Source organism: Aulonocara stuartgranti (genome assembly GCF_965226115.1).
Source record: "Aulonocara stuartgranti genome assembly, chromosome: 12".
Taxonomy (NCBI): Eukaryota; Metazoa; Chordata; class Actinopteri; order Cichliformes; family Cichlidae; genus Aulonocara; species Aulonocara stuartgranti.
This window is the reverse complement of record NC_138948.1, coordinates 11,251,441-11,278,981: the sequence shown is the minus strand read 5'-3', so window position 1 is coordinate 11,278,981 and position 27,541 is coordinate 11,251,441. Positions and strand designations below refer to the sequence as shown.

Genomic DNA, 27,541 nt, shown 5'->3' with positions numbered 1-27,541 from the left:
AGTCATGCCAAAACAGGACTGCCGTTTGATGGAGATGTGGGGAATCTGCTTCAGCAGAACCAGACGTCGGCTGAGCAACCCGAGCCCCCCCGACTCCTTGGTGAACCCACCAGTCTGCTCAAACAGGAAACATTCTCCTTTTCCAGAAAAACTGTAAGATCAGAAACACACGTGTGTCAGATGGAAGAGCACATGTACAAACTTGGTTTGATTGGGTTATTTTCTTCTCTTCTCTGAAGCCACATGTACAGGTTTCTGTACAAGGTGAAAACTACCCCAGCTGTCAGCCAAGAGGACTGACAGCTGATGTTTAAAAAGAAGGGTTGAGGTAAGTGAAGATGGAAGAACTCAACCAGGTACAAATAGATATTGAGTTGAATAACTTGAGTGTTCCGAGCCCTATGAAATAATTGCTAAACCAGGAGTAAACATTGTTTTTAAAAAGGCATTGAATCAGGGTGCTGCCCCATTGCGGGAGCAGAATGAGAGGACTACTCCCACCAGAGAGTTGTGATTTCACAACAGTTACTAAAGGAGCATCCAGGCCCTGACCCTGGGGTCCCCATGTACACAGTGGCCCCTGTGAGAGAGAGATGGCAGCTCCCACCTCTGGCCCTCTTTGACAGGTCAAGATTGACGAGGAGAGCTTGCTCAAAAGGCTCACAGGAGAAAAATAAATATATCGGTAGGCCTTTGCCTACTTCGAGACATGCCCCTCCCCGTCAACCACATACTCAATGTGTCACTGAGACCAAGAGCACAATCACAGAGATTGTCCAATGATGAGTATTTCCATAAATCTCCAAGCTATTTATACACACAGCTGAAATTGAGTTTTTAGTTGTATTTGACCCATACAGTAACCTGTACTTTGATATAGGAAAACATCTACGGAAACTCATGAAAAATAAAACCTATGAGGCCACTTGTCAATCCTGCCAAAAGACTCTGGGAATGACAAGCATTTTATATAGACTCTATTGATTAGTTGCCTCTTATAGAATTGGACATGTTCTAGTTGTGCTTTCCTGAAAGACCTGCCTAGACATTACCTCACTGTTGTTGTGAAAGTTGATTAGCTAGGCTTTATGTAAATGAGAATCATATCACAGAAGATGTAGCCAGGCTGCATTTTCTCCTCAAGAGAAAGATGCATGACAGGAAAAAATGGAAAAAGAAACACCACGCTCCCCAGGCCTCCAATTTTAAAAAGATGCCAAGACTTTTAATGGGTGACACAATTAGGCCTCCTGGCAGCAGAGCATAGCTCAAGTAGACACTGAGCTTATTAGCATTTAGCCTCATCTAAATAATGGGGGGGTTCCCATATCAAGAGTTTAAAAGGACAATGATGTATGAAAACTGCTGCAGTTCTTTTTCCTCCCAATGTTTTACTTCACATAATGCTCAAAGCCACACCACATGGTATAGCGAGAACTCCAACAATGTCTCCACAGACCCTCCTGACCTCAAGTTTGTTCATTTGCATATGGTTAACACATGATATATACATGGATTTAGGGACTGAAAAAGATCAAGGCAAAGGGTCCCACTGACTAAAGGATTCAGATAGACTTAAAAGAGAAAAAAAAGGGAAAAAAAGGAAAAACAACTAATAAATGAAAACATTTTTGTCAGTGACACATAAACTATCATGGTGTAAATTCACCTGACGTGGTTGGATGGAAAAAGAGCCAGGCTCTTTTTAGAAAATGACTTTGTATTTTTAGAGGTAATAAATGTGGGATAGAGGGAAGCCGCTATACCCACAGAAGACTAGTTCACGTTTCACTCTCGTACTCTCTTGCTACTGTCGAGACACCACAGGACCGGAAAATAGGCAGTGGCACGACAGCATGTTCCAAATTGAGGCTCCCAACAAGCTTTCAGTTTGTATGGACAAGCTTTGATCTTGTTGAAGTTATTAAATTTAACTTTTGTGTTGTCAAAGGAGACACAGAGAACATAGAAATCAAATATGCCAGCTTGGAAACGCTGATTTCATACCTATTCTGTTCAACCGGATCTTTGGAAACGGTAACATAACAAGTACGGTTTCTGCATATTTCTAAAACATCTCAACAGGTGTGCAGCGTCAACTAATTCTGCTACAGAAATACTCATGACAGCTACATAAATACTAGGGGTGGGGGGGAAAAAAATCGATACTGTGTAGTATCGTGATATTTTGTTTGCTAATAATGTATCGATACAGGGACAGCAGAAATCGATATTTTGTTACAAAAAAAGTTTTTGTAACAAAACTGACTTCAGAGCATGTTGATCAGCTCCTTTTTCTGAGCAAGAATCCTGACATTCCTTCACTGTCCAAATGTGTTTAACTTTTTTTTTGGGCAGTAATAAACATGACAGTTTACTTATTTTAATTTAAGACATGTTTTATTTTAATTAAGTTTAAAACTTTTTTATTTAATGTAAAATTATATTTTTGTTTTAATTTACTTTCAAATTCTTCAGTTGCTGAATGGGCTGCATAGTTTTCATCAATTGCATAGTTCAGAATAGCTATAATTGTACCAGATGGTTGCATTCAGTTAAGTTGGACTAGACTGTAATACAAACTGTTCAGTTTGTCAACAATAAAACTGACTGAAATGAGAGAAAGACTGAGTGCGAGACTTTGATATTAGATAAAATGAATATTGATAAAGTTTACCTTTATGTACAGAATCTGAATATCGCAAAATATTTTTTTAAAAATTGCAATAATATCGTATCGTGCGTTAAGTATTGTGATAATATCGTATTGTGGGATGTATGGTGATTCCCACCTCTAATAAATACTACCCAGTAATGGTTACCAATCTTTCTGGATCCTTACGATCTTTAAGTCTTAATATTTTTTATCAGGATGGTTGGCTAACATTACCCAAACTTAACTAAAACTGACAAATGTTTTTCCAGAAAAGTTCAGATACAATATTATTCTGCAGAAATACAGTAAGAGATGAAACTTCAACTTCAGCAACTGAGTAACTGTAAATGTTTATCCAGTGTTTAGTGTTTTTGGAAAAAAAAAAAAAATAATAAAAACAGTTTGGGGAGACAAAAGAACGAAAATTCTGTAAACCTTTGGAAATAAGGTGATAAAATAAGAAATAAGATTGATTTATAGGGAGTAAGTGCCAGATGACTGAGTCAACTGCCCTCACCACATTATACATTTTGCAAAAAAAAAAAGTGTCTGAAAAAGCAGCAAATTATACATGAAGAAAATCTGTCAAGCTGATGCATAAGTGCCCTTTTTAGCCCCTGTCCTGCCCATTAAGCATGTAAAACACCATGTTGAAAGGTAGATTACTCATCAGTGAGTAAGTCGGAACTATTTGCACTCATCACAGTCATGGTGCTAATGAGTATAATAATGCCCGTTTAAAAACTGCTGTATCACATTTAGCCTTTGGTATTCCAGAACACACAGACATACCAAGAAGTAACTGCAGCCTCCCCCTTGGCTGCAAACACATAAGCTGCACATACTGACTTCCGGTACAACAGAAGGGACAGGATAGAAGAGAGGAGGAGGAGGGAAAAAAAACAAACAGAAAGGACACCCAAGACACTGGCCTCAGTAGTCATGCCCACTGCAGACAGACAGACAAAGAGTACGGGCAAGCAGTTTTTTTTTCTTTTTTCTTTCCTCCAGACTAAGTGTCGGGACAACACTTGTGTGCAGGGCTCACTCCTGACCTTTGGAAATGACAGTCCTTTATATGGGTGTCCCCATGGAGGAGCAGTGCTAACAGCTATGTGTGTAATAACACACCAACTACAGTCATAACACAGGCCTGCAGTGGAGAGGAGAGGCAGGCTGTGAGGTATGAAGGTAGTGTAGGGCGAAGCAGGGAGGTGGAGAGGGTGTGCAGGCAAAATGGGAGTGGTGGTGGGTGGATGGCTGCATTCATTCATCCTCATTCATCTTCTCCCCCCTTCAGTTGTTGTTATTTGCCACTTTGAAGCTGGATGGGGGGTGAACAGTGGGACACAGTGTGGTTCAGTACAGTGAGGGTAGGGGGGGTGTGGGGCGCACTGCATGCCATTCTCGTTAAGGGGCGAGATAGACGTGCTAGACACACAAGGCTACTCAATGGACTCTTCCCATGCTAGGTTACTGCAGACTGTTGTTACTCCAAAATCACAGATTGCTTCAGGCCCAGGTCTGCACCACCACACACCAAACCATGCTCCACCCTTTATTTTGCTTCGTAACATAGCATATATTTCTGACCATTAATTGGGCATGCTTAAGTGTTACTGGCATTTTTCTAACCACACATGCCTCTCATAGCAGTGGATTTTCTTCCACTGGTGCAGACAAGATGCTACCAGTATTATGCCTATGAGCACAAGCACGAACGACTGTTTTCTTATACCTTAATTACAAGTAAAAACAAATGCCATGTGGATTTGGCAGTGAGAACTCTGATATGCTTTCAACTGTAGCTACAGGTGATGAAATACAAGATTTACTGCACTTCAAAAATGATGGCCAGTTAAGGACACTAAACAGGTGCCATTCATTATCCCGCATCAGAAATAGATCCCTGAACAAACACACACACACACACACACACACACACACACACTGAAAGAGTACACTGGAACATTTGGGGGATACGCATCGCACCCGTTCCATGTGCCTCGACAATACACATCCAGTTGTGTGGAATGTTTTTGATGCAGGGCATGCTGAATATGTCTACTGTTGACTTCAACAGCTTAAAACAAAATATCGCAGAAGGCTGCTGAACTGAAATGACAGACATACAGCAATAAGAAGATGACCCTGTCTGCGCCAGCTCAACATCCCGTCTGGTGAAGTAGACCGTGTCTTACTTAAGTCGACAAAACAACCCACAACCCATTATGCCTGCTTGTCTCTGTGTTTACGGGGAGGTCTTGTTTTAAAGGCTGATTTGCTTGTCACCGTTTTGCAGGCACATCATCCCTTTATTCGAAAGCAACAACCACTCTTTTTCTCACTTTCTCCGTCTCTCTCCCCTATCACCCCCGCTACCCAATTCATTCATCCCACTTCTGTCTGTCTGGCCCTCGTTTCAGAGCTCAAACACTATTGCCCTGACGCTAAGATGTCTGGACAAGGAGACAAGCTAGAACACACACACACACACACACACACACACACACACACACACACAGACAGAAAGAGTGAAGTTAGAGCGCCCCCCAGCTTTTTGCTGGAACATACCACATCTTTTACACTGCAAAGGAAAGGGCAAAGCTTTGCTCCAACTCATTTAATGTAACTTAAGTAACAAGAAATGGCTCTAAAAACCTTCATGTATCAAATTTCCACCAATTCTGAGAATCACGTTCATGGCAGCAAACACAGAAAGAGAAAAACAAATTGGTGCTGCCTGCCACTATCGAACAGAAGCGAAATCCCTTCATTAATTTGGCTAAACAAGTTAACGTGACAGACTCTTTGGAACCTTGAATCCAGTTTTAAAACAACCAAGATATGTCTAGACTATAAATCTCAACTTCGAAAAACAAACTGAAGCATCTACTTGCTTCCCCCCCCACTTCACTTCCCCTTTTCAGTAAGCAGCTCCAATGTTAGCCTTCTCCTATCTGGCCTGACATGGTAGCTTGTGACCCTGCCTGGATGAGGAGAAGGCCAGATCAAAGGCAGAGGAGCAGCCTTGGAAAAACACTTGGGCTGAGAATGGACGGGATATCTGTCAGGAAGCCTTTCCCACTGGGCTCACTAGTGCTAGAGCCCAGGGATCAGGTTACCACCCAAAAACACCGACATGAAAGAGGGGGAGACGCTAATCCGCATACATGGGGCTCTCTGTCTGTCCTCCAGTTGCACTCCACCACCAATAATGTATCCCTTCGTCCCCTCTGCTCCTTACCCTCTAAAATCTCCACAGCTCAGTATCTCTGAGTCACCGCCAAACCACACCAATTTAACTTACCCATACACCCCCCCGGGCTTCTCTACACCACCACTTCTCCCTGCTTCAACACCCCGAAAACACTCAAGCTTCATCACAGAGGATTAACAGGAAACCCTGACACACCCTTTTGTTGAGGAGACAGAGGGGGGCTTGGGTGGTTTGCCACCCCGAGAGGGTCTTTTTTATCCACTGGGGTTCCTGATCCAGTTAGAGAAGGAGACGTGAGGACTTCATGTCTCAGCATTCTTACTAACATCAATGACATGCACACACAAGAACTTCCACAACTCCAAGCTGTATAGACGAGGCCTGCTGGTGGCTATCAGTTTTCCAGTAGCAATGAGCAGGGACTAAGAAAAGAAGGATGCAGTGAGAAAAGAGGCTGGGGCAGGGAGGGAGCATTTGTAGGAGTGTGTGGGATAAAGGGAGTGTTCAAAATGAGGATGGCATATATGTGTATGTGTATGTGTGTGGCAGGGAGTGGGGGGTGGGTGTCAGTGCTGTAAATCTTGATGTCACTGACAGGAAGACTGTTGCAGGACCATTACCATAAATCTGACAAACGCTAAGTTGATGGGAGGCTGTATCTGTCTGGTCAGGGACCAGTCTAGACGGTCCTATTGAGGGGTCCTACAGCGTAGCCCTGTTTGTTTCCAGCACCATCTGGATGTGGCAGTAAGTACCCGCTGCTGTGGTTCACATATGCAAACAAACACAAAGTATACAATGTGCACCATTCCCATAGCCATTGCAAAGGCCCTGATCTTTGTATCTCAAACAATAACCACAATTTATTTGTGTAGTGTACTGACAGAAACTCTAGAACAACAGGTTACACACAGTATCAAAGTAATATCAAAGTTCTGTGGTCAACTTTCTTGTATAATTATTGCATTAAAATGTTACTGTGAACTTCTGTGGATGATAAATTGGTAGCTAACTATTCAATGGGCTCCTAAGGACTTTTGTTAGATTAAAGCAAATCTACACCACATACACTAAACTGTTAAGGTTGTGAACACGAGAACTCCACAGTGGTGGATGTTTGCACTGAAAGCTGGGTATACGCCGCAGGCTGCACGGTCCTGAACAGTTTTGCTTGTTGGCAGGATGTATTCACTCAAGGAAGCAGCCGCTGTGTGGAAGTGGTGCTGCCATGAGGTGGGTGGCATGTGTCACATAAAACCCGAATGAATGTCCAGCAGAACACTGCATGGCAACAAAATGAGTACTCTTAGTCACTTCACCTGTCAGTGGTTTTAATGTTGTAGCTGAGTGGTCTACACTCTAATAACTGTGTTGAGGAAGATGTGACTCAGTGATTCATACAGATTACCTCATAGACACGCTATGATTAACAAGGTATGTTCTCAAGTTTAACCCCCCCCCATAAAAACACCATCTCCCAAGAGATGGAAACACAAAAGCATGATAGTTCTGCAGTGCTGAATGCTTTTCAAGCATCCATAACATTTGCAAGAGTCACTGTGACACAGCTCTTACAGATGCTTTTTGTAGCCTGAGTTTCCTGCCTAAAATCTTATGTTCATTTTCTACAAACGAAGCTTGAAAAACAAGCTCTTGTTTAGTTTATCAAAGATTTTCTATTGAGGCACCGAACTACTTTAAAAAAAAAAAAAAAAAGAAAAGAAAGAAAAACAAAAACATCTCCTCTCTCTCCCTCTCTGAGTCTCTCTCAACAAACTGGGCAAGAGTTCACCTGAGGAGAATCTGGGACTGATCAGCACTGCACGGGTTCCACACTTTGACCCAGGCGTGGGTCACAGTGTAGCCTGAGGTGAACACTCTACAGTTTAATACTTACACTTTGTTTTTGATGAATACAGACGTGTCCCCTCATTAACAAAGTTCCTAATCTTCATGCCTTCATGCTTGAAAGGAATGTAACGAGTAGCATAACAAATGACTTTTAATGTACTCCATTACTTTTTAAAAAGGTGTTCTGCGTAATATATTTAATAATAACTTTGAGTAATGACTAAAAAATAAATAAATTAAAAAAAAAAAAAAAAAATATATATATATATATATATATATATATATATATATATATATATATATATATATATATATATATATATATATATATATATATATATATCTATATCTATCTCACAACAAAGAGAGGAAATACCTCAACAAACATGCACAAACATTTGACCCACAGCAAGCAATTCATTTACATGAATATAATTTCTTTATTGCTGCTTAGAAATGGTGGCGACTCTCAAAATGGAGCCAACGAGACTTGATGAGGAATCAAAGTCAAGTCCAAGTGATATTGATAATGGAATCTGAATCACTAAATTCGTATCAAAACCCGGGTTAAGATTGTCTGAAAGATCTGATGATCTGTAAGATCTTGGTAGGAATAATATAATCCAAACAGCGTGTCCCTCTAGACCCCCAGCCCCCTTCCCAGCCGACACATTTATCTGTCTGGAGCCTACCTTGGAGCTTCTGTGTTTCATGACATCTACTGGAAAATTACATTAGGTTGAGAATAAGAGGGACAGCATTAAGGGGCCCACCCACGGGACTGTTTTCATGTTCTTCTCTTTTTGTTCAAGAAAGCATAAGGGTGAGGTGGTGGCAAGGCAGTTGCATTCACAGTGGACACCTTTACTCCATGGGACATCCAGAGGGTAGATAAGGAGGCCACAGAAATGAGGGGGTTGAAGGGGTTCCACTGGGCGCCATTACAGTAAATAAATCTTCTAAATTGGGGAGAGCGATTAGCTTGGCTGCATTAGCATACTGCGGCGGCAAAAACTTTGGTATCCTGGGCACAGCGTAGGGCAAAAAGATGTTTTTCTGCACCCATATAGAGGATCAAAGCTTAAGGGGCCCCCTTTTGAAGGCCCTGAAACTAGTGTGCATGAACCAAGGGGGGTGGGGGGCGCCCCATCTCACAGACATAAAAAGGATGGGTGGATGGGAAGGGCACTCCTCTCACTTTCATCAGTTAAAGCTCATTTTCATACAACATTTATGTATCGATGACAATCGATTGTTGATTAAAGCAAAATTAGGGCCCCCATTCTCCCTGAAAAACGTGTGGGAACGTTTCAAGTTTGTCGTTAAATGTGAAAGACTTTTCCTCATTAGTCATTTCATGGCTCCAGTTTGACAAAAAAAACCAAACAACAACTAAAAGCCATCAGAACAAGACGATTTTTATATAGACTGTATGTAACACAACAATAATCATAACATATCTATAATATTGTTTCACTGAACTAGTCCTCACATCATAAGATACAAACAAGGCCCAGCCACGGGGATGATATTAACAGCCTGACCCTGTTGATAACAAAGTGTGTGGATTAGTGTTTGGGAGATCTACCAAAGATGGTAAATGGAGGTGTTGTAACCCACAAAACAGAAAAGACATTACTTATTATGAATATAGTTGTGGCTAATGATGTAATCTAAACTCAGTATGCAATCCAAAGCTTTCTGAAACCCGTTATCAAATCTTCTTAAAGTCAAATTGCAAGAAACTGAATTTACAAATAACTAAAACTCATGATTCTATCTACTCTTCTGGCTATATTAATCAATACTGACATTTCTTATTTAGTTTAATTCTTGTTTACAACCTACAGCCCAAACTTGAGTGGATCGGCAGATGATGCGAAATGTTGACATGATTAAGAAGTTTAAAATAGGAAGCTGATCAATGGAACTTTAAGCTGTGGTAATTCCTTCTTGTTAAACTCCACTGTAGGACGTGCAGTGATGTGCCCTTTCACTCGCAAACAATCTTTGCCAGAGTTCATTCGGGGACTTGGACAGAGAGTTTCAGTAAAGTTATTACAAAATTTGTGATTTGTAAGACACAACTCTCTGTACTCTGTTGAACAGGAACAGAATCCAAATGGGAAGTGCTATCGGATCACAACCCTAGGTGTGGCACTAGCAGTGATGCCAAAGAGAAAACAGACATATTTTCACTGAGATAAGGATCATGAATGATGAGTACTGCAACAAATGAGGACACTAACATCATTACATTTATGTGGAAACTTAACATCTGTGAAAACCATACTTCATGCTGTCACAGATCTGGAAGACCTCTTTCATATCTTGCATCCAGATTGAGTGTGTGTGCTTGACAGAGCTTACAACTCACACATGTCAACAAAACAGGTCTTAAAAGCAGTGACAAACTGAGAAGTTCGCAGTTTCCATTTATCCAAGTAAGTGTTGTCCAACAACAAAAACTTTTGCACATGGCAATATAGTGAAAGGCAGAAAGCAAGTACAATCCCTTTGATTCTGTCTGGGTTTGGTTAAGACATCTTGTTGAACTACACATTACAGCCAAAATTCTGACACGACACATATGCATACACAATATACTATACAATTACATGCATCTCTGACCACCTCAAAGTAGGTACAAGCTGACCACAAAATCCCATTCGGTCTTATACACAATGAAAAATGGCCTGGCTTTCTTGGGTTCCTTTTTCCTTGCATAACCTCAAGATAAAGCATCATTAGGAAAAAATAGGACATTTTATATACTGCAAATACTATAAGAAAAAACTGCAGTAGTGTACAATGTCATTTCTGATGTAAAATGTCAATGCACCTGTGATTCCCTTCTACATCCTTCCTATTAATAGAAGCAACAAAGCTCATGCTAATTGATTTTGTCTATGGTTTTAGAAGTGAGAGAGCCAAGCTTTCATTCTATACAACTCTTCTCTCTTACTTCACCACCGCTGAGGTGTGTTTAACTGGCACAGCTCACACAAGAAGTGGTATTTATAGGAAAAAATTAACTATTTAAGATGCTGGTGTTATTTATTTATTCTTTGTTTTCAAAGGGTTTTTTTATAGGTTTTTATGAAGAGAAGTTGTGAATCATCCACTTTACAAGGTTATACAAAGGAATGACAACATTATGCTAAAAAGCCTGTAAGCATGCAATTCAGGCAATTTAATACCTGAACATTTGCTATTATGAATCTTCTCTAATTTTGATTTTATTTTAATTATGAGTCACACATGAACAGTACTAAATAAGAAACCTGAGCTATAGTGAAAACATAAAACACTAAACAAATAATCCAATCCATTTTCCTTATTTTAGAAAAAACGGGGTTAACATACAAAGATTGAGAGAAACAGTGGCTTATCACTAGTTTCACACAGCTTGTCGTCCTCCTGGATAGTGATAACAGACGTGAGAAACCCAAACACATCAAGTTTCCCATAAATATACTGACTATGAAATTGTTGAGGTCACTTGGGCATGTCCTTGGAAATAAAATGAAAATATAACTAGTTAAATGTCTGGAGGCTCAGAATTTCTTTGCTTAGAGTCTTGACAATGAGAGGAAAAAAAGAAAACAGCCGTATAATTGTTAGTACAAATGAGCAGATGAAGACGTAAGAACGGTAATCAGACCTGAATATTTGTGAAAGAAACAAATGAAATGATGCTCAGTGACCGTTTGATGCCATCCGTCAAGTGTGGCAAAGGCCTATAAGGCAGTGATTCCTGAACATGTGCAAATATTTACTGAAAACAAATTTTAAAAGGATAAAATTAAGAAAACTACACGAGATGAGACGCCAAAGCCAACCATCTGGAGGTATTTCAAATCACAGGTCATTCTATGCCATAACCTTATCCAGCGAGTGAATCTATAAGAGTTCGGGGCGTTTCGGCACGTTTGTCGGACGTTAACCAGACACATTGTTTTAACCTTTGCCGGAGAAGCTTCTGTCTCATTCCCAGGGGCTGGCTGTGTAAAAGGGTCAATGACTTCAATAGGCCTTCATTAAGCACAGTTAGTGTCAACAGTTAATTATGCAAATTAGGGGACCCCTCATGTGGTTTGTGGGTCCCTGGGCTCCCCCTTTCATTGCAGCCTCACACACACACACACACAAAATAAAAGCACCACCCTGCAGACACACATACTTCATATAGCACATACGTTCACGTACACACAGTATGCCATTCACACGTTACTTTTCCTCCTCACTCATTTCTTGCCAGGAATCAAAAATGCAGTGTTATGTGCTGATATATAAATGGAGGCCAATGAGGCCCCTGAGGTCTCCAGTGGCTTTTCTTGCCATCAAAGGACCTCCGGAAGGTTCTTGCTGGGTGAAGCTGAAAGCCCACCAAGTTCTCCTCATCAAGGCTAGTGAGTGGGGGGTGGCATCCATGCTCCCTCAGAAACAAAATGGGGGAGAAAAAAAAAACTGCATCAAAACAGTCAATTAGGCAAAAATGCATGACAGCCAAATTCGAGCATTGTTTCTGTGATGGTAATGACAGGCCCCTTCCACACATCTGATGTCTGCGGCCCCCTGATTTTCAAATGGTGGGAAGCCATCAGTAATTAATAGTCACACGCTTCGGGCCCCTCAGTTGTGACTGGCGGATTCTTTGTAGGCCCGGGCTAAAAAACTTCCAGTCCACATCTACCTACTTCTTGTCATCCCATCACTGCTAGTTTGTGTCCATCTCCCTCACAAATGGATCCATCACTGCCTGCTGTTTGCTTCATGTACATTGTTTATCAGCCATTTGAGTGGCTCCACTTCATTGTAGGGGGATTGTTATGGGCGCCAATTGTAACCAGCTCCCCCTGAAGCCTCCATCTAAACCCGTTCACCTCCCACTAATTGTGGAGAGATATGGTCTTTGGGGGGTTTAAAAGGGTGGCTAGATGAAACGGCCTCCGTTGTGAACTGAAAACTGTTCAAACACCACAGTTCCTTTTGGAACCGGTCTCTTGTTTGTTATTTTGTTTGCCTTTGCTTTTTTCCCTAGCAAAGAAAACTTCTCAAAAACAGCAGTCTCAGAGTGATTATGTAATAGTAAATCAAAAACAGACTGTAAACCACACTGGTCCAAATCCACCAAGTGAAGCTCTGGGAGCAAGTCTCTGTTCTTTCACCATGTGATACAGGTGTCATATTTTTGTGGCTACAGGAAAGAATATCTTGCAAGAACCCCATAACCCCACAGCAGTCTATTCCTGAATCACGGTAGACATTTCAACGCCAGGTTGAGCAATGATGATTGCATTACTGGTTGTCATTTGGCTCATCCAGTGGCTTGCTTACACAGCCAGTTCCAAAATTGTTGCTAAACACGTGCTTGGTCCAATGTAAAGATGTCATACAGTGAATCCAAAAGGTGAGCCAAAAGGACCGAGCATGGGCCAGGAGACAGGAAGGGTCTGCGCAATTCATTGCCACCTAACTGAGTGGTATGCATTCATGCTGTGATCATTTTGGTGGAATATAGCACAATCGATTTAAAATAAAATAGCAAATTATAATGGATTTGTCCAACTTTAAAGACAGTGCTTCAGGACAGTGATCTGGAAACTAAGCTATTATGTTACAGCCTTGTTTTGTTCCCAGTAACCCCCCCATTATTCGTTTTTAACGAGCAAACTGAAGCATGTTTGATTAGTCCAGTTAGGTGCCTGACCTCAGATGAACCGATTATGTTTTTCACTTGCTGGAGAAACTGAAAATAAAGAGCTCTTTCAACAAGAAAAATAAATAAATAAATAAAGAAGGCTGCACAACAGGCCTAGAGGTTCATGACCAGGGCAACAAAACATTTAATATAATGGCTTTATGTTTCATTTGCCCAGTGATTTTAGATCCCCTAATACAAGGGGGTTATATCAAAACCAGCTAATATGGCACAAGGACAAACCTTAATCCGCTTTAAAATAAGGCTGATCGTCAACATTTTACTTACTATACAGTCACCATTTAATTTCAAATCCAAAGTGCTAGAGTACAAAATCATCAACACCCCTAAACATGTGCCGCTGATACTTTCTACAGGTGTAACAGCATGAAGAAACATTAAGATAGAAAAAGCTAAGGGCTGAGCTGAGGGAAATGTGTCTCTGCGTGCACATGCATGTGTGCACGCACGTGTGTGCGCGTGTGTGTGTGGGCTACCACTATACAAACTGTATAACTAAATCCCACACAGGGAGCATTTGACTTAAGCCAATAGACTCCACATGTCTGTCCTACTTCAAAGGGGGCAAAAAACCCCCAAAACCCTCCCAAAAAACAAAACAAAAAACAAAACAGAAAACAACGTCATACAAGCCCGTTCTCATCATCTCCAAGTACAGAGTAAAAACTTGGGGCATGAAGCTAACATTATTGCTCACACAAATAAACAGTTTCACGCATCAACACTTTTGTGACACTGTTAAATATATTAGTAGCTCGGTAAATGGAGGGTTAACTGTATGTGAACTTCTTCACCAAGTCTTGTTTTCAGCTTATATTTGCTCTGCATTATCCTGACACCTACTGGATGACTAAAAATTGTCAATGCCACACAAGTTACAAAAAAAAAAAAAAAAAAAAAAGTTACTTTGCTGACACACAGTACACATAGTGATTAAACAAAATCAGGACGCTCTATATGCTTGAGTTACTTTCTGTTCATCCAGTCCTCTGCACGCTTAGAGTGCAACGTCAAGTCTGGGGTCACCTGGATAAGCAGTCATCATATTTAGGCTCAAAGATTTTCTCTGCTATTACTGATAAGTCTAGTAATTGGGTTAATCAGACAAACGAGAATCTTTTTCCTTGCAACTAAATTGTGAGCAATCATTGAAGAATTGCCCCTGGTAAATGGCTAATAAATAATTTCATAAAAGCAAAGCCAGTTAAAAGACTGTGCAACATCTTGCTTTGATCAAGAATGTTTCAGCATTACTAATAAAATCAGACTTTACCGGAAGAAGGAAAAGACAGACACACACACACACACACACACACACACACACACACACACACACACACTAAGAGCCAAGGCTGATAGACAGATGTTGTGCGTATGGAAGTATTGCGCAAAGAAGCTTTCATAAATGACTGTGCACAGAGGGAAACGTTTACTTAGTCAAAGGCAGGAAAGAACAGTCAGAGGCCAACTGTGCCACGATCCATCACAGGCCTGCGTATGACAGTGCACAGTGCAACCTGATTCAAAGGTAGCCTAAGCCCTTCCTGAGACTGGCCCCCAGAAGAGAGAACATCCAACCTACCAATTTTGGATGAATGTGTATGACAAAGGACAGGGAAAACATCAGCATGTCAGAAAATACTGCAAAGATCTAAAGGGTCCGACTTGAAAGAAATCACCTTATGTTAACCTGCCACAGGAAAGATGGGAGGAATTCAAGGTGTTTCTAACTTTGAACAGTATGGGAATAGATTTCAGACTGTAGATGCTAAATAATCTTGAAGAGATTATTAAATCATTTTCCAGGTCAGGTCATCTAACTCTTCAAGTGCTCGCTTTTGTAAAGTCTTCAGAAAACCGAGTGCAAGGAAGCAGATTTTAATACTTTTCTTTATCTTGCTTGTCAAAAATGCCCCATAAACAAATGTAAACACACTTCTTTCACTTCAGTCTTTTCAAATGCAGACAGAACATATGACATTGTCACGAAAAAGACACAGGAGTCTGAGAAACTACAGATGGAGGTGAAACTTAAAATGCGCCACAGCATCACACTAGGAAAGAGGAAATTTCCATCACCTCCGATCAGAGCGGCAGCTGATACATACACGCAACTACAGCGGAGTCATTTAACCAGAGAATGAAAGACAAGTGTACCCTTTCCTCGAAGACAAAAGCCAGATGTTATTGAGTGTTAGTGGGCTTTAAGTCCAGTGTGAAAGGGGCTTAAGATGGAAAGGAACACATTAACAGGAAAGGAAAACATTAACAAGACAAAAAAACCGTCTACCCACCCATGCACACCCACACACACAAAGCATGGGTAATGGTTTGAGTAGAGTCTTGGCAAATACATCCAACAGGTCATGAAAACGTGTTTTTGGAACTTTTCACTTCTGCTTTAAATGAGTGAAAACGATTGCACACAATAAATAAATAAGAACAAAAGACAGTGTGTGTAATAGATGAAACTTCTTGAATAGCACACGTCTTTGGTGTGGTTTCGCATGCTGTTACATCTTGCCACAAACACCTCAAAAAAGTGACCCTGTCAGTTTGCCCTCCGCAGCCCAGAGGTTTTCCATGTATCCTCTTAAAACCAATTTTCTCTTCAAGGAAATCAAAGTCAAGTGTTTTCTTTAAAATATTAATCAAAAGAATAAGTTTAATAACCCCAGGTCCCCCTTTAAATACTACTTTAATAACCTGTCCTTTGCTTTCCATATTATTATTAGTATAAATTCAGGTAATAGCAAATGAGCTACTCAGAAGCTCATGCTTATGTGTCTATTTAATGATAAAGTAGGATGTAGTGTATTTCATATTCAGAAATAATAGTATCAGGGGAAATTACCATAACAAACTCAATAGTAGTAAATCTGCAATTGAGCTAATACAAGAGTGACTGCATGGCTCCACCCAGAGGACACAGCAGTAAATTTTTATGAATTGAATCTTGAGTCTCAAATGAATTTAACAGATTTTTTGTGTTTAAATAATATATTAAAAAAAACAAAAACAACAACAACGTGTCATTTTTTTTTTTACAAACCCATCAAAACGTGCAATTTCAAAAGCAATGGCCGACTCTCTCTTGGGTGTCTGTCAAAGACACTATATTAATAAACTTTACTTACTTTCAGATTTCAACAGATATAAGGCAAAGAACATTTAAATTGTATTTCAGGTCAACAGGAACACAATTCTCTAAATATATTTTTAATTCTGACTGTATGTTTATTTTATTTGTAGGTTTGTTGGCTTAAAGTAAATAATTTGTTTGTCAAGCAAGATAAGTAGTTTTTCAAATATAAGCATGTCCTGTGATTTCTATTATTAATACATTAATGCATTCCTATTGAATCCTATTCTGGATGACAAAGCAGCAGCAGCTTCCAAAAACAAGGTTGAAATATACGCTGAGATGCTGCTATTCATGGGTCGACTTGTGTCTTCTGTTGGGATATTTCACAATTTTCCCACAAGAAATCATCTTTTGATAGGTGAAAATGATTTGGACAGTAAATGTGTTGTGCAAAACTATATTCCTGAAGATTTCTGTGAAGAGCAGATCCAGTCTTCTTAAAGATATTTGGGAAGTCTCATAAAAACAATACTGATTTCCTCTACTCACATTTAAGGAAAAATGTTCAACCTAAAAAACTAAAATATCATGACGAGAGTCCTCACAGTGGGCTCATATTTATGGCATTTATTAGGCAGTTACACGGACCAAGCAGGGAGTCATGTTACACCAACTTAATAAATGACTGCAAGCACAATTAGACATTATGGCTCCAAAGCAGCATTTGACATGATTTCCATGAAGAAGCTTTGAAAATGACTCTTCAAGCAATGCAACTTGTTAAACATGCCGGTTTTATGCTTCATACACCAGGTTGCGGAAGTCTATCAGGATTGGGTAAAAAGTCTTCAAACTTTTTTTTGTTAGCTCTGGTTCACAGTTAATGAAGTTTCAAGCTAATTTTCAGTCTTATAGTTCAGTGTTTAGTAATCACCTTCAAACTGTATCTCATAGCAGTACAGTGACATCATCAGAATCTCCAGTTCCCCAATTTGTCATATTCATGGACACAAATATTCAACCCTTACTATGATTTATGCCCACATACACTAATGGGTATTTTTGCTTCACTTTTAAAGGGCAACAACATTCACAGCTGGAGGCTGCAGAGGCTGGTGATTTAGGTTAACAACAGTAGCCACTTCTTTTATGGATCTAATTTCTTGGTTGCCAGGGGGATACATCCCTGTTAAACACTCCAACAGGAAACTCGCCCAACAGGAAAGAGGACACAAAATAGGCTTCCTATTAAAATACATTAGTCAACATAAACCATGCTAGCTGTCATGAACAAAAGTGACAAAATGCATGAATGGACACAAACAGAGTACTTTTGCAATGAGACCTGAAAAATTAAGTGAGTTAGAATGTCTCTGTCTCCGCTGTCTTTGAGAGTTTCCTACAGAAAACAGCAGAGCATTCCTTTTAATCACTCAAAGGCAGACTTTTATAGACTTGTTTTTAAGTCATTATCTTCTGAGGTTTTCATGTTGTTGCAGTTAGTCTTCATTAAGCTGTACTATTCTGTTTCAATACCTCACTATAAAATGCAGTGTTAACTTTGCAAACCACCTCGCTATGTGAAACAGCTTTGGAACATTAGTCTCCGGAAAAGCAACAATGTGGGTTTGACCACTGAACTGTTAACTGCCATCTTCTTACAATAAAACACAACAACAAAAACAACAAAAACAACATAAAAGTGATAACTATCACATGTGCCAACACTGAGTAAAAAGGTCAATAGATTACTCTTTTTGTAACAGCGAAGTAGTTACTACAAAGGTTGTCCTTTTATCATGTGGTAGTGCAAAAACAAAGACCAATAAATTATTTGTATTGTGAGTTCAGAGAGACGTGCAAGTCAAGCTATAACCCAACTTAACTTTAGTAAAGTGTCCTGAGCATATGCAGTGCGTTTTAAAGAATGTCTAAGAGAGAGAGGGTCTGTCCAAAAGCAGATCCCTGGATAGTCTTTGTCAACCACAGCAATGTCTGCTCAATAGCAATAGAGGGCGCCATTACCCTTTCTTCAACTCAAGCAAACAGCATGTCCAGACAAGAGTCCTTTACCTCTTTTTCACATCACTGGTGGAAAGCATAAAGCTTGGTGAAAAAGTGCACTGATCTTGTACAAGTCAGATACCCGTGTGACCAAAGAATGGATCCTGGATCTACAGCATTGTTTCACCAGCACAAAACCATAGGATGATTTGAGATCAGCTGACATATGTTGTGGTCACATGGGTTCCACTAGCATTACATTTGAATGACCTAAAGACCCATCCCAAACACTGTACATGTATTTAGTTCCATTTTTTCCACTTAAAATGGGTAAACAGTTTTGTACTGCAATGTTTGAAGAAATAAAGCATGTTTTTTCCTTTCATTAATTCTTTTGAAATTACATCAAAACAGAAAAACATCTCAATATCTCCAAATTTGGTCTGTTACCAGTTTTGAAAACCGTGCTACAGATTTATTTTGGCCTTAGTCAGCATGAATGTCCTAAGATGTGGCCAAGGAGCAGGCTGTCCCTCCGGATCACTGTGTGAATATTTCAGCTGTCAGTCCAGAGTTTATTTTTAAGATTTTTACCTATAGAGGGAAGCTTTCTGTCTTTACAAATGATCAAATGTGGGTTTTTGCATATGTGTATGCCCACATAGACAAAGAAAAAAGAAAAAGAAAAAAAGACACAGCTACCAAAATCACTTGACACTTCCTCCACATGAGGACAGAAATATCTGTCCTCAAAGAAAAAAAAAAATTGGAACAGGAAACCCCTTTTTATGGGATTGTGCCGCTTTCATCACTCATATAAAAGAGGATTACATCTGAGGCCGATAAGGCTTCAGTGGACACAACATTTGTTTGTTACAAGTGTTGTCTAATATCTTCATTTCACAGACTTGATAGCGAACAATACAGAAGCCCCTCAGCAACAACTGTGGGGTTGGCAAAACGATGACCTAATTTCACTTTTGTGGTATAGCAGTAACTGATTTCATTGCTCAAGGAGAGATGTCCTGTTTAAGCTGCTGCTGCAATAAAAGAGTCGTCAGAAATAGTAAATGGAGCGCAATTTTCATTATAAGGAATCCCTCAGAGATTCCACAGACTGTGATGCTGATAATCACGGTGAAACTTCTTCTCGCATTGTGAATGTACCTGAAGTCTCTGTAAAAAAGACTGAGCAAAAGTCTAAGTTAATGTCTTCTAAATAAATCACTTGTATTGAAAATCTACAAAGCATTTGGAAAACAACACAGCTATAAATGGAAGCACCAGAAGTGGGTGGCAGGGATACAACTATGGGACGCTTAATCCAACTGATGGAAAGGAGTGGGCTAGATTTACATCCAGCTTGAGATGGCACATCTTTGTCAATCACGAGCTGAACTATGAATGACACATGCAGACCTGTTGCAAATTAAAGGTAAAAAACTCAATGTATTGACCTAGTAATGCATTGAGTGACTAAAAATGCCATAACACCTTCATCATCATGATCATCAACATCATCAGTCAGTATGATTGACTTGGGGGAAAAGGTGGGGGGGGGGGGGGGGGGGGGGTAAGGAAACAAAACAAAATAAATAAAGCAATGCAAAACTTAGACAAATACATCACTACCAACAACACCCTGTAGCTAAACTAAATAGTTCCACTACACTAGACAAAACACAAATTACTCCAGCTGTGGAAGGATTAAGAAAAATATGTCCTGTTGAATTTACAGTCTGCATGTAGAGATTCTTGAATTCACTTGGAGTAACAATGATAGATAAAAAAAATGATAGAAGAGAAAGCGCCCTTCTGGCTTGGATTAGGAATTTGCAACCCATTCGTGTATTACAATGTCTTGCGGATAAGCATATTACAATATGTGCTTTAGGGTCTGAGCTGGGGCTAAAGATGGGTCCTTGTCATGTGAGGTGGACAAAGACTATTGTGTAACAGAAAGACGCTTTAAGGCGTCCCTTAACAAAAAGCCCACGGGGAGTGTTTTCAGATTCAAGGGCGATGTAAGGGAGGCTTCTGCAAATATAGGCCAACAGAACAGATTTATGTGGTGAAGAAAAACAGATACATGAGAATAAATAATTTAGTAATTCAAATAAACATACTTTAGCTGCATGTTATCAGACTTTATGACGAGCACTTTTTATCCAATTGTGTGAACTGATATTACATCCACCCATTTTCTTTCACTTGTCCATTTTAGGGTGTTGCCAGTGAGGTGGAGGGCTATAATTTTACTTTTGTGGAACTGCTATTTCTTTTTACTCTTTTTAAATTATGTTTAAAAAACAAACAATATTCAAAACATTCCTGAACCACCCCAGCTTCAAAAGGAATGTGAGCCTGAAAAAAAATTCTTCTAGTTCCTGATGCACATGGTACACAAAGGCCGAATGCGGCATCGCCCTGCTCTGTCAGCCAATACATCTCATACAGGAAGTTTTTCTTTGTTGTTTCTCAAACATGTGCAGCCAAATTCCTGCCCAAAACGTCCTTGACAAAAACAAAACAAACTAATAAGGACTGGCAGACCGTTTTTAGGAAATGGTACTTGATCATTGGGGAGTGACCAGTAGGTACTGTGGTTATTTTAAAGTGTATTCATGGCCCAGTCTGGGGCAATAGCTGCTCCCATCCTGCCTTTTTAAAAGGACGGAAGCAGTATGGAAATTTACACTGCGAACACCCTGTGTTAAGAAAGGTTTATTTATGGTAAAATAAATCTGTCTGGCATATGACACAATACACATTTCAAGAAATTGTTTTGTTTTGTTAATCCTGAAACTTATTGCAATGAATTCTAAAAAGGTCAAAGCAACTTTTAAAAGTTTCTCATTCACTCTGACACAATTCAAATAAATTCAAAAAACAAAACGTGAAAATATATGTTATGAAATTATGTTAACTGCTGCACAAGTTGATTGCATCCAAAAGTAAGATATCTCAAGATAAGAGAGCTTAAAATATGTCTTCCAGAAAACAGGATGACTTTTTCTCCAGAACTAAGATGTGAATTGGGATTTCCTGCAAGATGGGAATTATTTTTCCCCCTAAAATCTGCTGGATGCCTTTTGACTTGACTTGACTGTGTCAAGCAAACCAGAGCACCCAAGCAAATATAAGAAAAATAGAAACGCCATACAGAATAGGGCTGCCACGATTAGTCGACTAGTCACGATTACATCGACTATCAAAATCGTCGACGACTGATTTAATAGTCGACGTTGTCGTTTGAAGCTTTGTAAGATCACAAAAGACGCAGGAATAAGTAGTAGGATTTAAGAGTGTAATAACGGACTGAAACAGAAGATGGCAGCACTGCATGTACAAGGATGCCAGCTGCCGTTAAACCCCGAAGAAAAAGAAGCTGTGTCCCAGAATTCATAGCACAGCCCAGCTCAGTTTACAACAATGGCGGCAGCTAGTTAGTTTTAATATTACTCTTATTATTCTTTCTGGGTCACAAAATAAACGTTTAACATATTTTCAGGCGAGAATGTAGCTGTGTAAACCTCAAATATCTGCTCAGTTTATCAAGACACCACATATTTTCAGAGACGTCTGTTACCCACTAGCTCGATAGCTAGCCCGGGGCAAGGCTCACTGGAGCCCGTGAGAACACCGGACTCCCTGCAAATCGTTTTCAAACCCACTGCAGTCTTTCACTACTCAGGTTAAATATATATAAGTCACTTAGAGAACTTCAAAATGCTATTGTTTGGCTTTTTTTTTTTTTTTTGTATTTTATTTGTTCCTGAGTAAATCGGTTTGGCTGAGATTAAAGTTATAGTTTTTACACAGCTGAATAAACATCAAGAAGACAACTGATTATCAGAAGTGTGAGATGCTCGAGAATATACTCCGGTGTCCCGTTATATTTTAGATAGCAAGGAGTTTATTAAACTTCACCGAAACAATCTACAAATTTCATTAAAATTTAACAAACTATCATCTTGTCTTTATTTTTAGTTAGCACATACCTTACACACTTAAAGCTGTAAGCTAATGATAGTTATATAAGAGCAGACGCATGCTGGTGCAATAAGCTGTACGTTTTACGTCCAATGGATGCACGATCCGATTAGTCTACTAATCGCAAAAATAATCGGTGACTAGTCGACTATCAAAATAATCGTTTGTGGCAGCCCTAATACAGAAAAGATCCCAGGAGGGTTTAAACCTAAAACCTTCTTTCTATGATGTGCTGTTTACTGAGCCAATGTGCTGCTGTGCATAAAAACACAAAGCAGATAACTTAAATGATATTACCATAAGAAAAGTACTTTTGGTTTATGGGGAAAAAATACTCAAAAAAATATTTCATCTTTACCGGGACAAAAACGATGCATGTGTTACCAGTGTGGTGACAGCTGCACAAATCAGTAAAGTTTAAGAGAAACCCCTCTTTAAATAGTGATGTTTTTCTGATATTTATCTGCCTTTATAAGGTTATTTACTTTGATTCTGAACAACTGAACGTATCTACTGCGTCTTACAAAGACATCTCTTACACAGCACCTTAAACAGTTTTCACTACTATCCAATAAAAAGACTTATTTTCTGACTTTGGTTCAGTGAGTCCTGCATTAATGTGAAAGAATTAGTATGCTGCTTCAGGTTTCTTATATGGGCCACCTTGGGAGTAAAGCTGCCATTATCTTGTGCACACTCTCTAGCCTTTCTTTCCAAATTAAGCTCAAAGCAGTCTTGAGCATCTTGATCTAAATAGTGTGACCTGAGTCTGAAAATTAGAAGCAGCATGTATGAGAAACACTTTTCCACTCCATTAAAAACATAATGAGTTAGCCACGAAGTGACTAATGCGATCACTTAGACCCTTAATGGTTAAGGGTCCAAAGAGCAGTAGCTATGGTACCCATAGCACGTGGCCACATACTAATATCCCAGGGCACCTGCTGCTACAGAGAACCTAACCAACATCTACCTGCACTGCTGTAATAAAAACAGAATAGATACATGGTTTGTATTGGAAAAGTTTGACTGAATAAGCAGATGGACATAGAGTGACTCAGCACAGAGGTTTCAGTGAAAATGTGTCCAATTCAAAAGAAACAGGTAACTCGAGATAAGGAAGGCGTGAGCTGATAGCTGGGTGATATCGGTCTAAACCTGTTCTCAAATAGATGAATCCGGTATCAGTGACAACATGCTGATTCTGTGAAATTCTCGGTTATTCTCTTTTAACTGCTCACACATCAGCAGTTGTGCACAAGATGCCAGTGGGAGACCTAGCAAAGCATGGAGGAAGAGAACAGCAAAGGGTCAGCAGTTTGGAGGTATTTCATGCCTGCCATGCCAACGACCTCTTTGACAAGACTGAAAAGATCAGATGATGACTGTGGGCTTCTCTCCCTCTCTTTTTACCTCTCGTGTTTAGTGAGAGACAGCAGAAGCTATGAGGACATTGGGTAGATGTAATACTTGTTGAGGAGCATTTATGATTACAATAACATAATGCACTGTCAACTCTATTAGTAGCATTTCACATCAGCCATCTCTTATCAGCTTATCAGCTGTGGATGCAAAAAAAAAAAAAAAAAAAAAAAAAGGAGAAAACAGAACAACTGTTTCCCTAATCAAAATAATTCTACATGCTTTATTATTCCTTTATCAACACACAGACACACACACACACACACGCACACATACACAGTCCAAGGAGTCAGTTTTTCCTGTCCCACCACACAGCCCCCATAGACCAAGGCAGATGGGGCTATATTAACAAATTTTGCCAAACAATATGCTCCAAGTATCCATGATGGCACGAACCAACTTACTGTCTGTAGAATTGCTAAGCCTACTACATAAATGTGTTTTTTCCTTTTTTGTGTGAGATGTGTTAGTACTCCTGATTTTCCATCAAGATCAATAAGAAAAAAAAACAACTGTTGGTTAATGAAATACAATGAGTACATTTCTTATTAAAGTGCAGCTGCTCTAATTTGTTATCTTCCCACATTTTGTGATTTGGAGTCAGCTTCTTCGCTTTTTTGTTGGGCTAACTAAAACATTTTGGTTCAACATAATCGCCCTGCTGACAGCAACAGCAGGTTCAAGTTCAGGTACAAAGCAGGACAGCGGTGTTGACAGAGGAAGGGGATCATCGGACTAACTTTCCCAAGGAGATACAACCCAACACATAAACCCTGCGACCCAGAACAATAGTTTAACCTCAGTTCAACCTTTCTCACGGCTCGATTTTACTTGGACGAGTTCATGTGCCGCTCACAGACAGTATAAGACGAGGGCGTAGCTATTGAGACATCAATCACTGGTTTCTTAAGTTGCACTTTGAAGCCTTGAGATCAGCGTTTTCATTATCTCCCTCTTGGTTTCTAAAAAGTAGATATGACAAGAAAGGGCAGGTCTGACTGCTCACAGCTTATCAATCACTAATCATTAGCCAATGACCATACCACTGATAATCATCCTTTTTAAAGCACAATATGACAGATTTACAAAATAGACTCAGAATGACCCAAAAGACAGAAACGGACACAATTTCCCCAAAGACTTTGACAGGACTTAGCTTTTGCCACCTAGTGGATTTGTCACAGAATGCAGGTTTGAAGCGCTTCCGAAATGGCTTTGTTTTTCTGACCTGAAAGCTACGTCTGTTGAATTCTGGCTTTGGAGCTGCTATGCTCAGTTCTCCAGAGCAGAACAAGGACTGAAGCATGGTGGCTGTGGGGGTCGTGTGCAGGGTGGTTCATGATCTTGGTTAGATCCAAGAAATCTTTTCTTGTCACACTACAATACCTGTATTTATTTTCCTAGTGGTTTATTCATCCACCCATCCAGATAGTCTTTTATTTATTAAGAACTTTATTCAACTAATTTACACTATTTCAGAATTTTTGTTTTTTTATGTAACTCCTCTTTGTTATTGGCCATTTTTTTTAACCTAACTGAGCGATTTCTTCATTTCATATTGCATCATTTTTACTGAGCTACTATATTTAGGCTATTTTGTTATGGGTTATATTTAATGTTTTGATTGCTGCGACCCAGTAAATGCTCAAATTTTGAGATAAGTACAGCTTATCTAACAATCAGCTGCAAAGTGATTTGTGACGAGATAAACGCTTTATATGAGAACAGCTTTATTGAGGAGGCAGCTGATTACATTCCTCCAATTACTTCGCAAATAAAATATATTGCAAGTGGCATTATTTATTGAAATATTTAATTTACATGTAGCTGAATCTGTGTGGGAAAAAAACAAAACAAAACAGCAGTTTACTTCATTTTGCTACAGATTTCCCTTTGTTAGTCCCAACCCACTCAGTCAATAATATAATAAAAACTTTTCATAATCTGTGTTACAGGAATAACTAAGAGTACAACGGACAATTTGCACCACTTAATATAACTAGAGATCTAAGAGCCCAGCAGCATTGTTATTGTTGTTTGGATGTTGATGGTGCCTCAAGAATTAAGCAAACTGACAGAAGAAAACATTAAAAGCCAGTCAAACAGCAATAAAAAAGTATTATCAGCAACAGTTGCTACATTTTAATTTACAAGGTCTATTAGTTTAATTCCAATACACCTAATACCCATCTACTTATTCCCACTCATTTGATTCAAGAATGGCTGAAACGATGAGTCAACGATGAGGCACGACGTTTTAATCAAACAAACGCTTACTGTTAAACACTTATTTCAGAATCAGCCTTTCTGTTTATGTTCATTGAAAAGGCTTTACCAGCTGGTGAGAGAGTAACAGAGGAGCAGACAAAATGCAATGTGAGTCATCAGCTGCTGTTAAAATACAACTATTTCAAAACATGTACCAAATACTGCAGTGCTTCTAAAAATACGTCTATTTGTCTATTTATGTTAACCAATATCTCTCTTACAAGTCACATGGCAGTAGAAACTCAAAAACAAATTTGACAGTTATCACTATTTGAATAATATGGATGGATTCGTTTAAAACTATGATGCACTTAAGACTGCCTGAAGCCAGTTGCTAGGAGCTCAGGTAGAAAAAGAGACAATAATCTGTCTTTTTGCTTGTATCCACCTTTTCCAGCTTAATATTATGCCAACATACACATTAGAGCGCACTCTATATTCAGTGATCAACCAACTGTAAAGCACTGCAAGGAAAGATTAAAAGCATACTAAAACTAGTAGTAGTATGTTCAATCTAACACATAAACACACAGACTGCATCCCTCCTGTTCTCCAGCAAACAAATACCAGCATGTTTGCATCTTCTTACCGTGTAAAGCCCAATCCTGCACAAGGCAAGGGACAGCTGCATGTGCTCCGACATTGCGTTCAACAACAAGTGTAACCCGCGGCAACAAACAACCCAAGCCTCTGGAGTAAGTGAATGGGTGGAGGAGGATCAGGGATAGCTGAGCGGTGCCAGGTCAACACCATGAGTCCCGTTCTTCACCGTGTCACGTTCAGCAGCCCAAAGCCACAGTTCAATTCTTTTTTTTAACACTTGAGATTGAGTTTTGAAAGACTGCAGATGAGCAAGACTGACGGTTGTCCAGTGTTTGCTCCCTACATTCATTCATAGAAAGAAAAGAAAAAAACTATTACCACAAGGATCAGCAGACTGACACAAGCTTAAGATTAGTTTGTGAGGATCTCTCTCTCCACAGAGATTAAGGACTCTCTGACAACTAGGGATCCAGAATAAGACTGCAAATTGGATTAGTCACCATTACACACCCACACACTATGGCCATACTGTACGCACAGCTTTACGGAGAAGAGAATATATTGCTTTCCATGCATGGAGGAGGATAAAAGGATCGACCACTTGAGTCTGCAGCGGTCGTGGGGATTTCAATCATTGTTGAGGAACGTTTTGTTGGAAGTCTGTTAACTGTGAGTCATCTTCAAATTGCTTGCTTTGGTCAGCTCGGCAGTCTAGTTCTAGCTGCTGCCACTATCAACTGACACAAATTTGTAGTTAAAATATAAAATGCTCAA

General features: G+C 39.6%; 1 protein-coding gene across 1 annotated transcript in view; it reads right to left on the bottom strand.

Moving 5' to 3' along the window:
- Positions 1-27,106, bottom strand: part of LOC309719034 (ADP-ribosylation factor-like protein 15) — a 90,926-nt gene extending 63,820 nt beyond the window's left edge. The window contains 2 exon segments of the mRNA XM_082554799.1: positions 26,814-26,879; positions 26,882-27,106. Coding sequence (XP_082410925.1) covers positions 26,814-26,879; positions 26,882-26,977 — 162 coding nt within the window. The 5' untranslated portion in view covers positions 26,978-27,106.
- Positions 27,107-27,541: the final 435 nt, after the last annotated feature.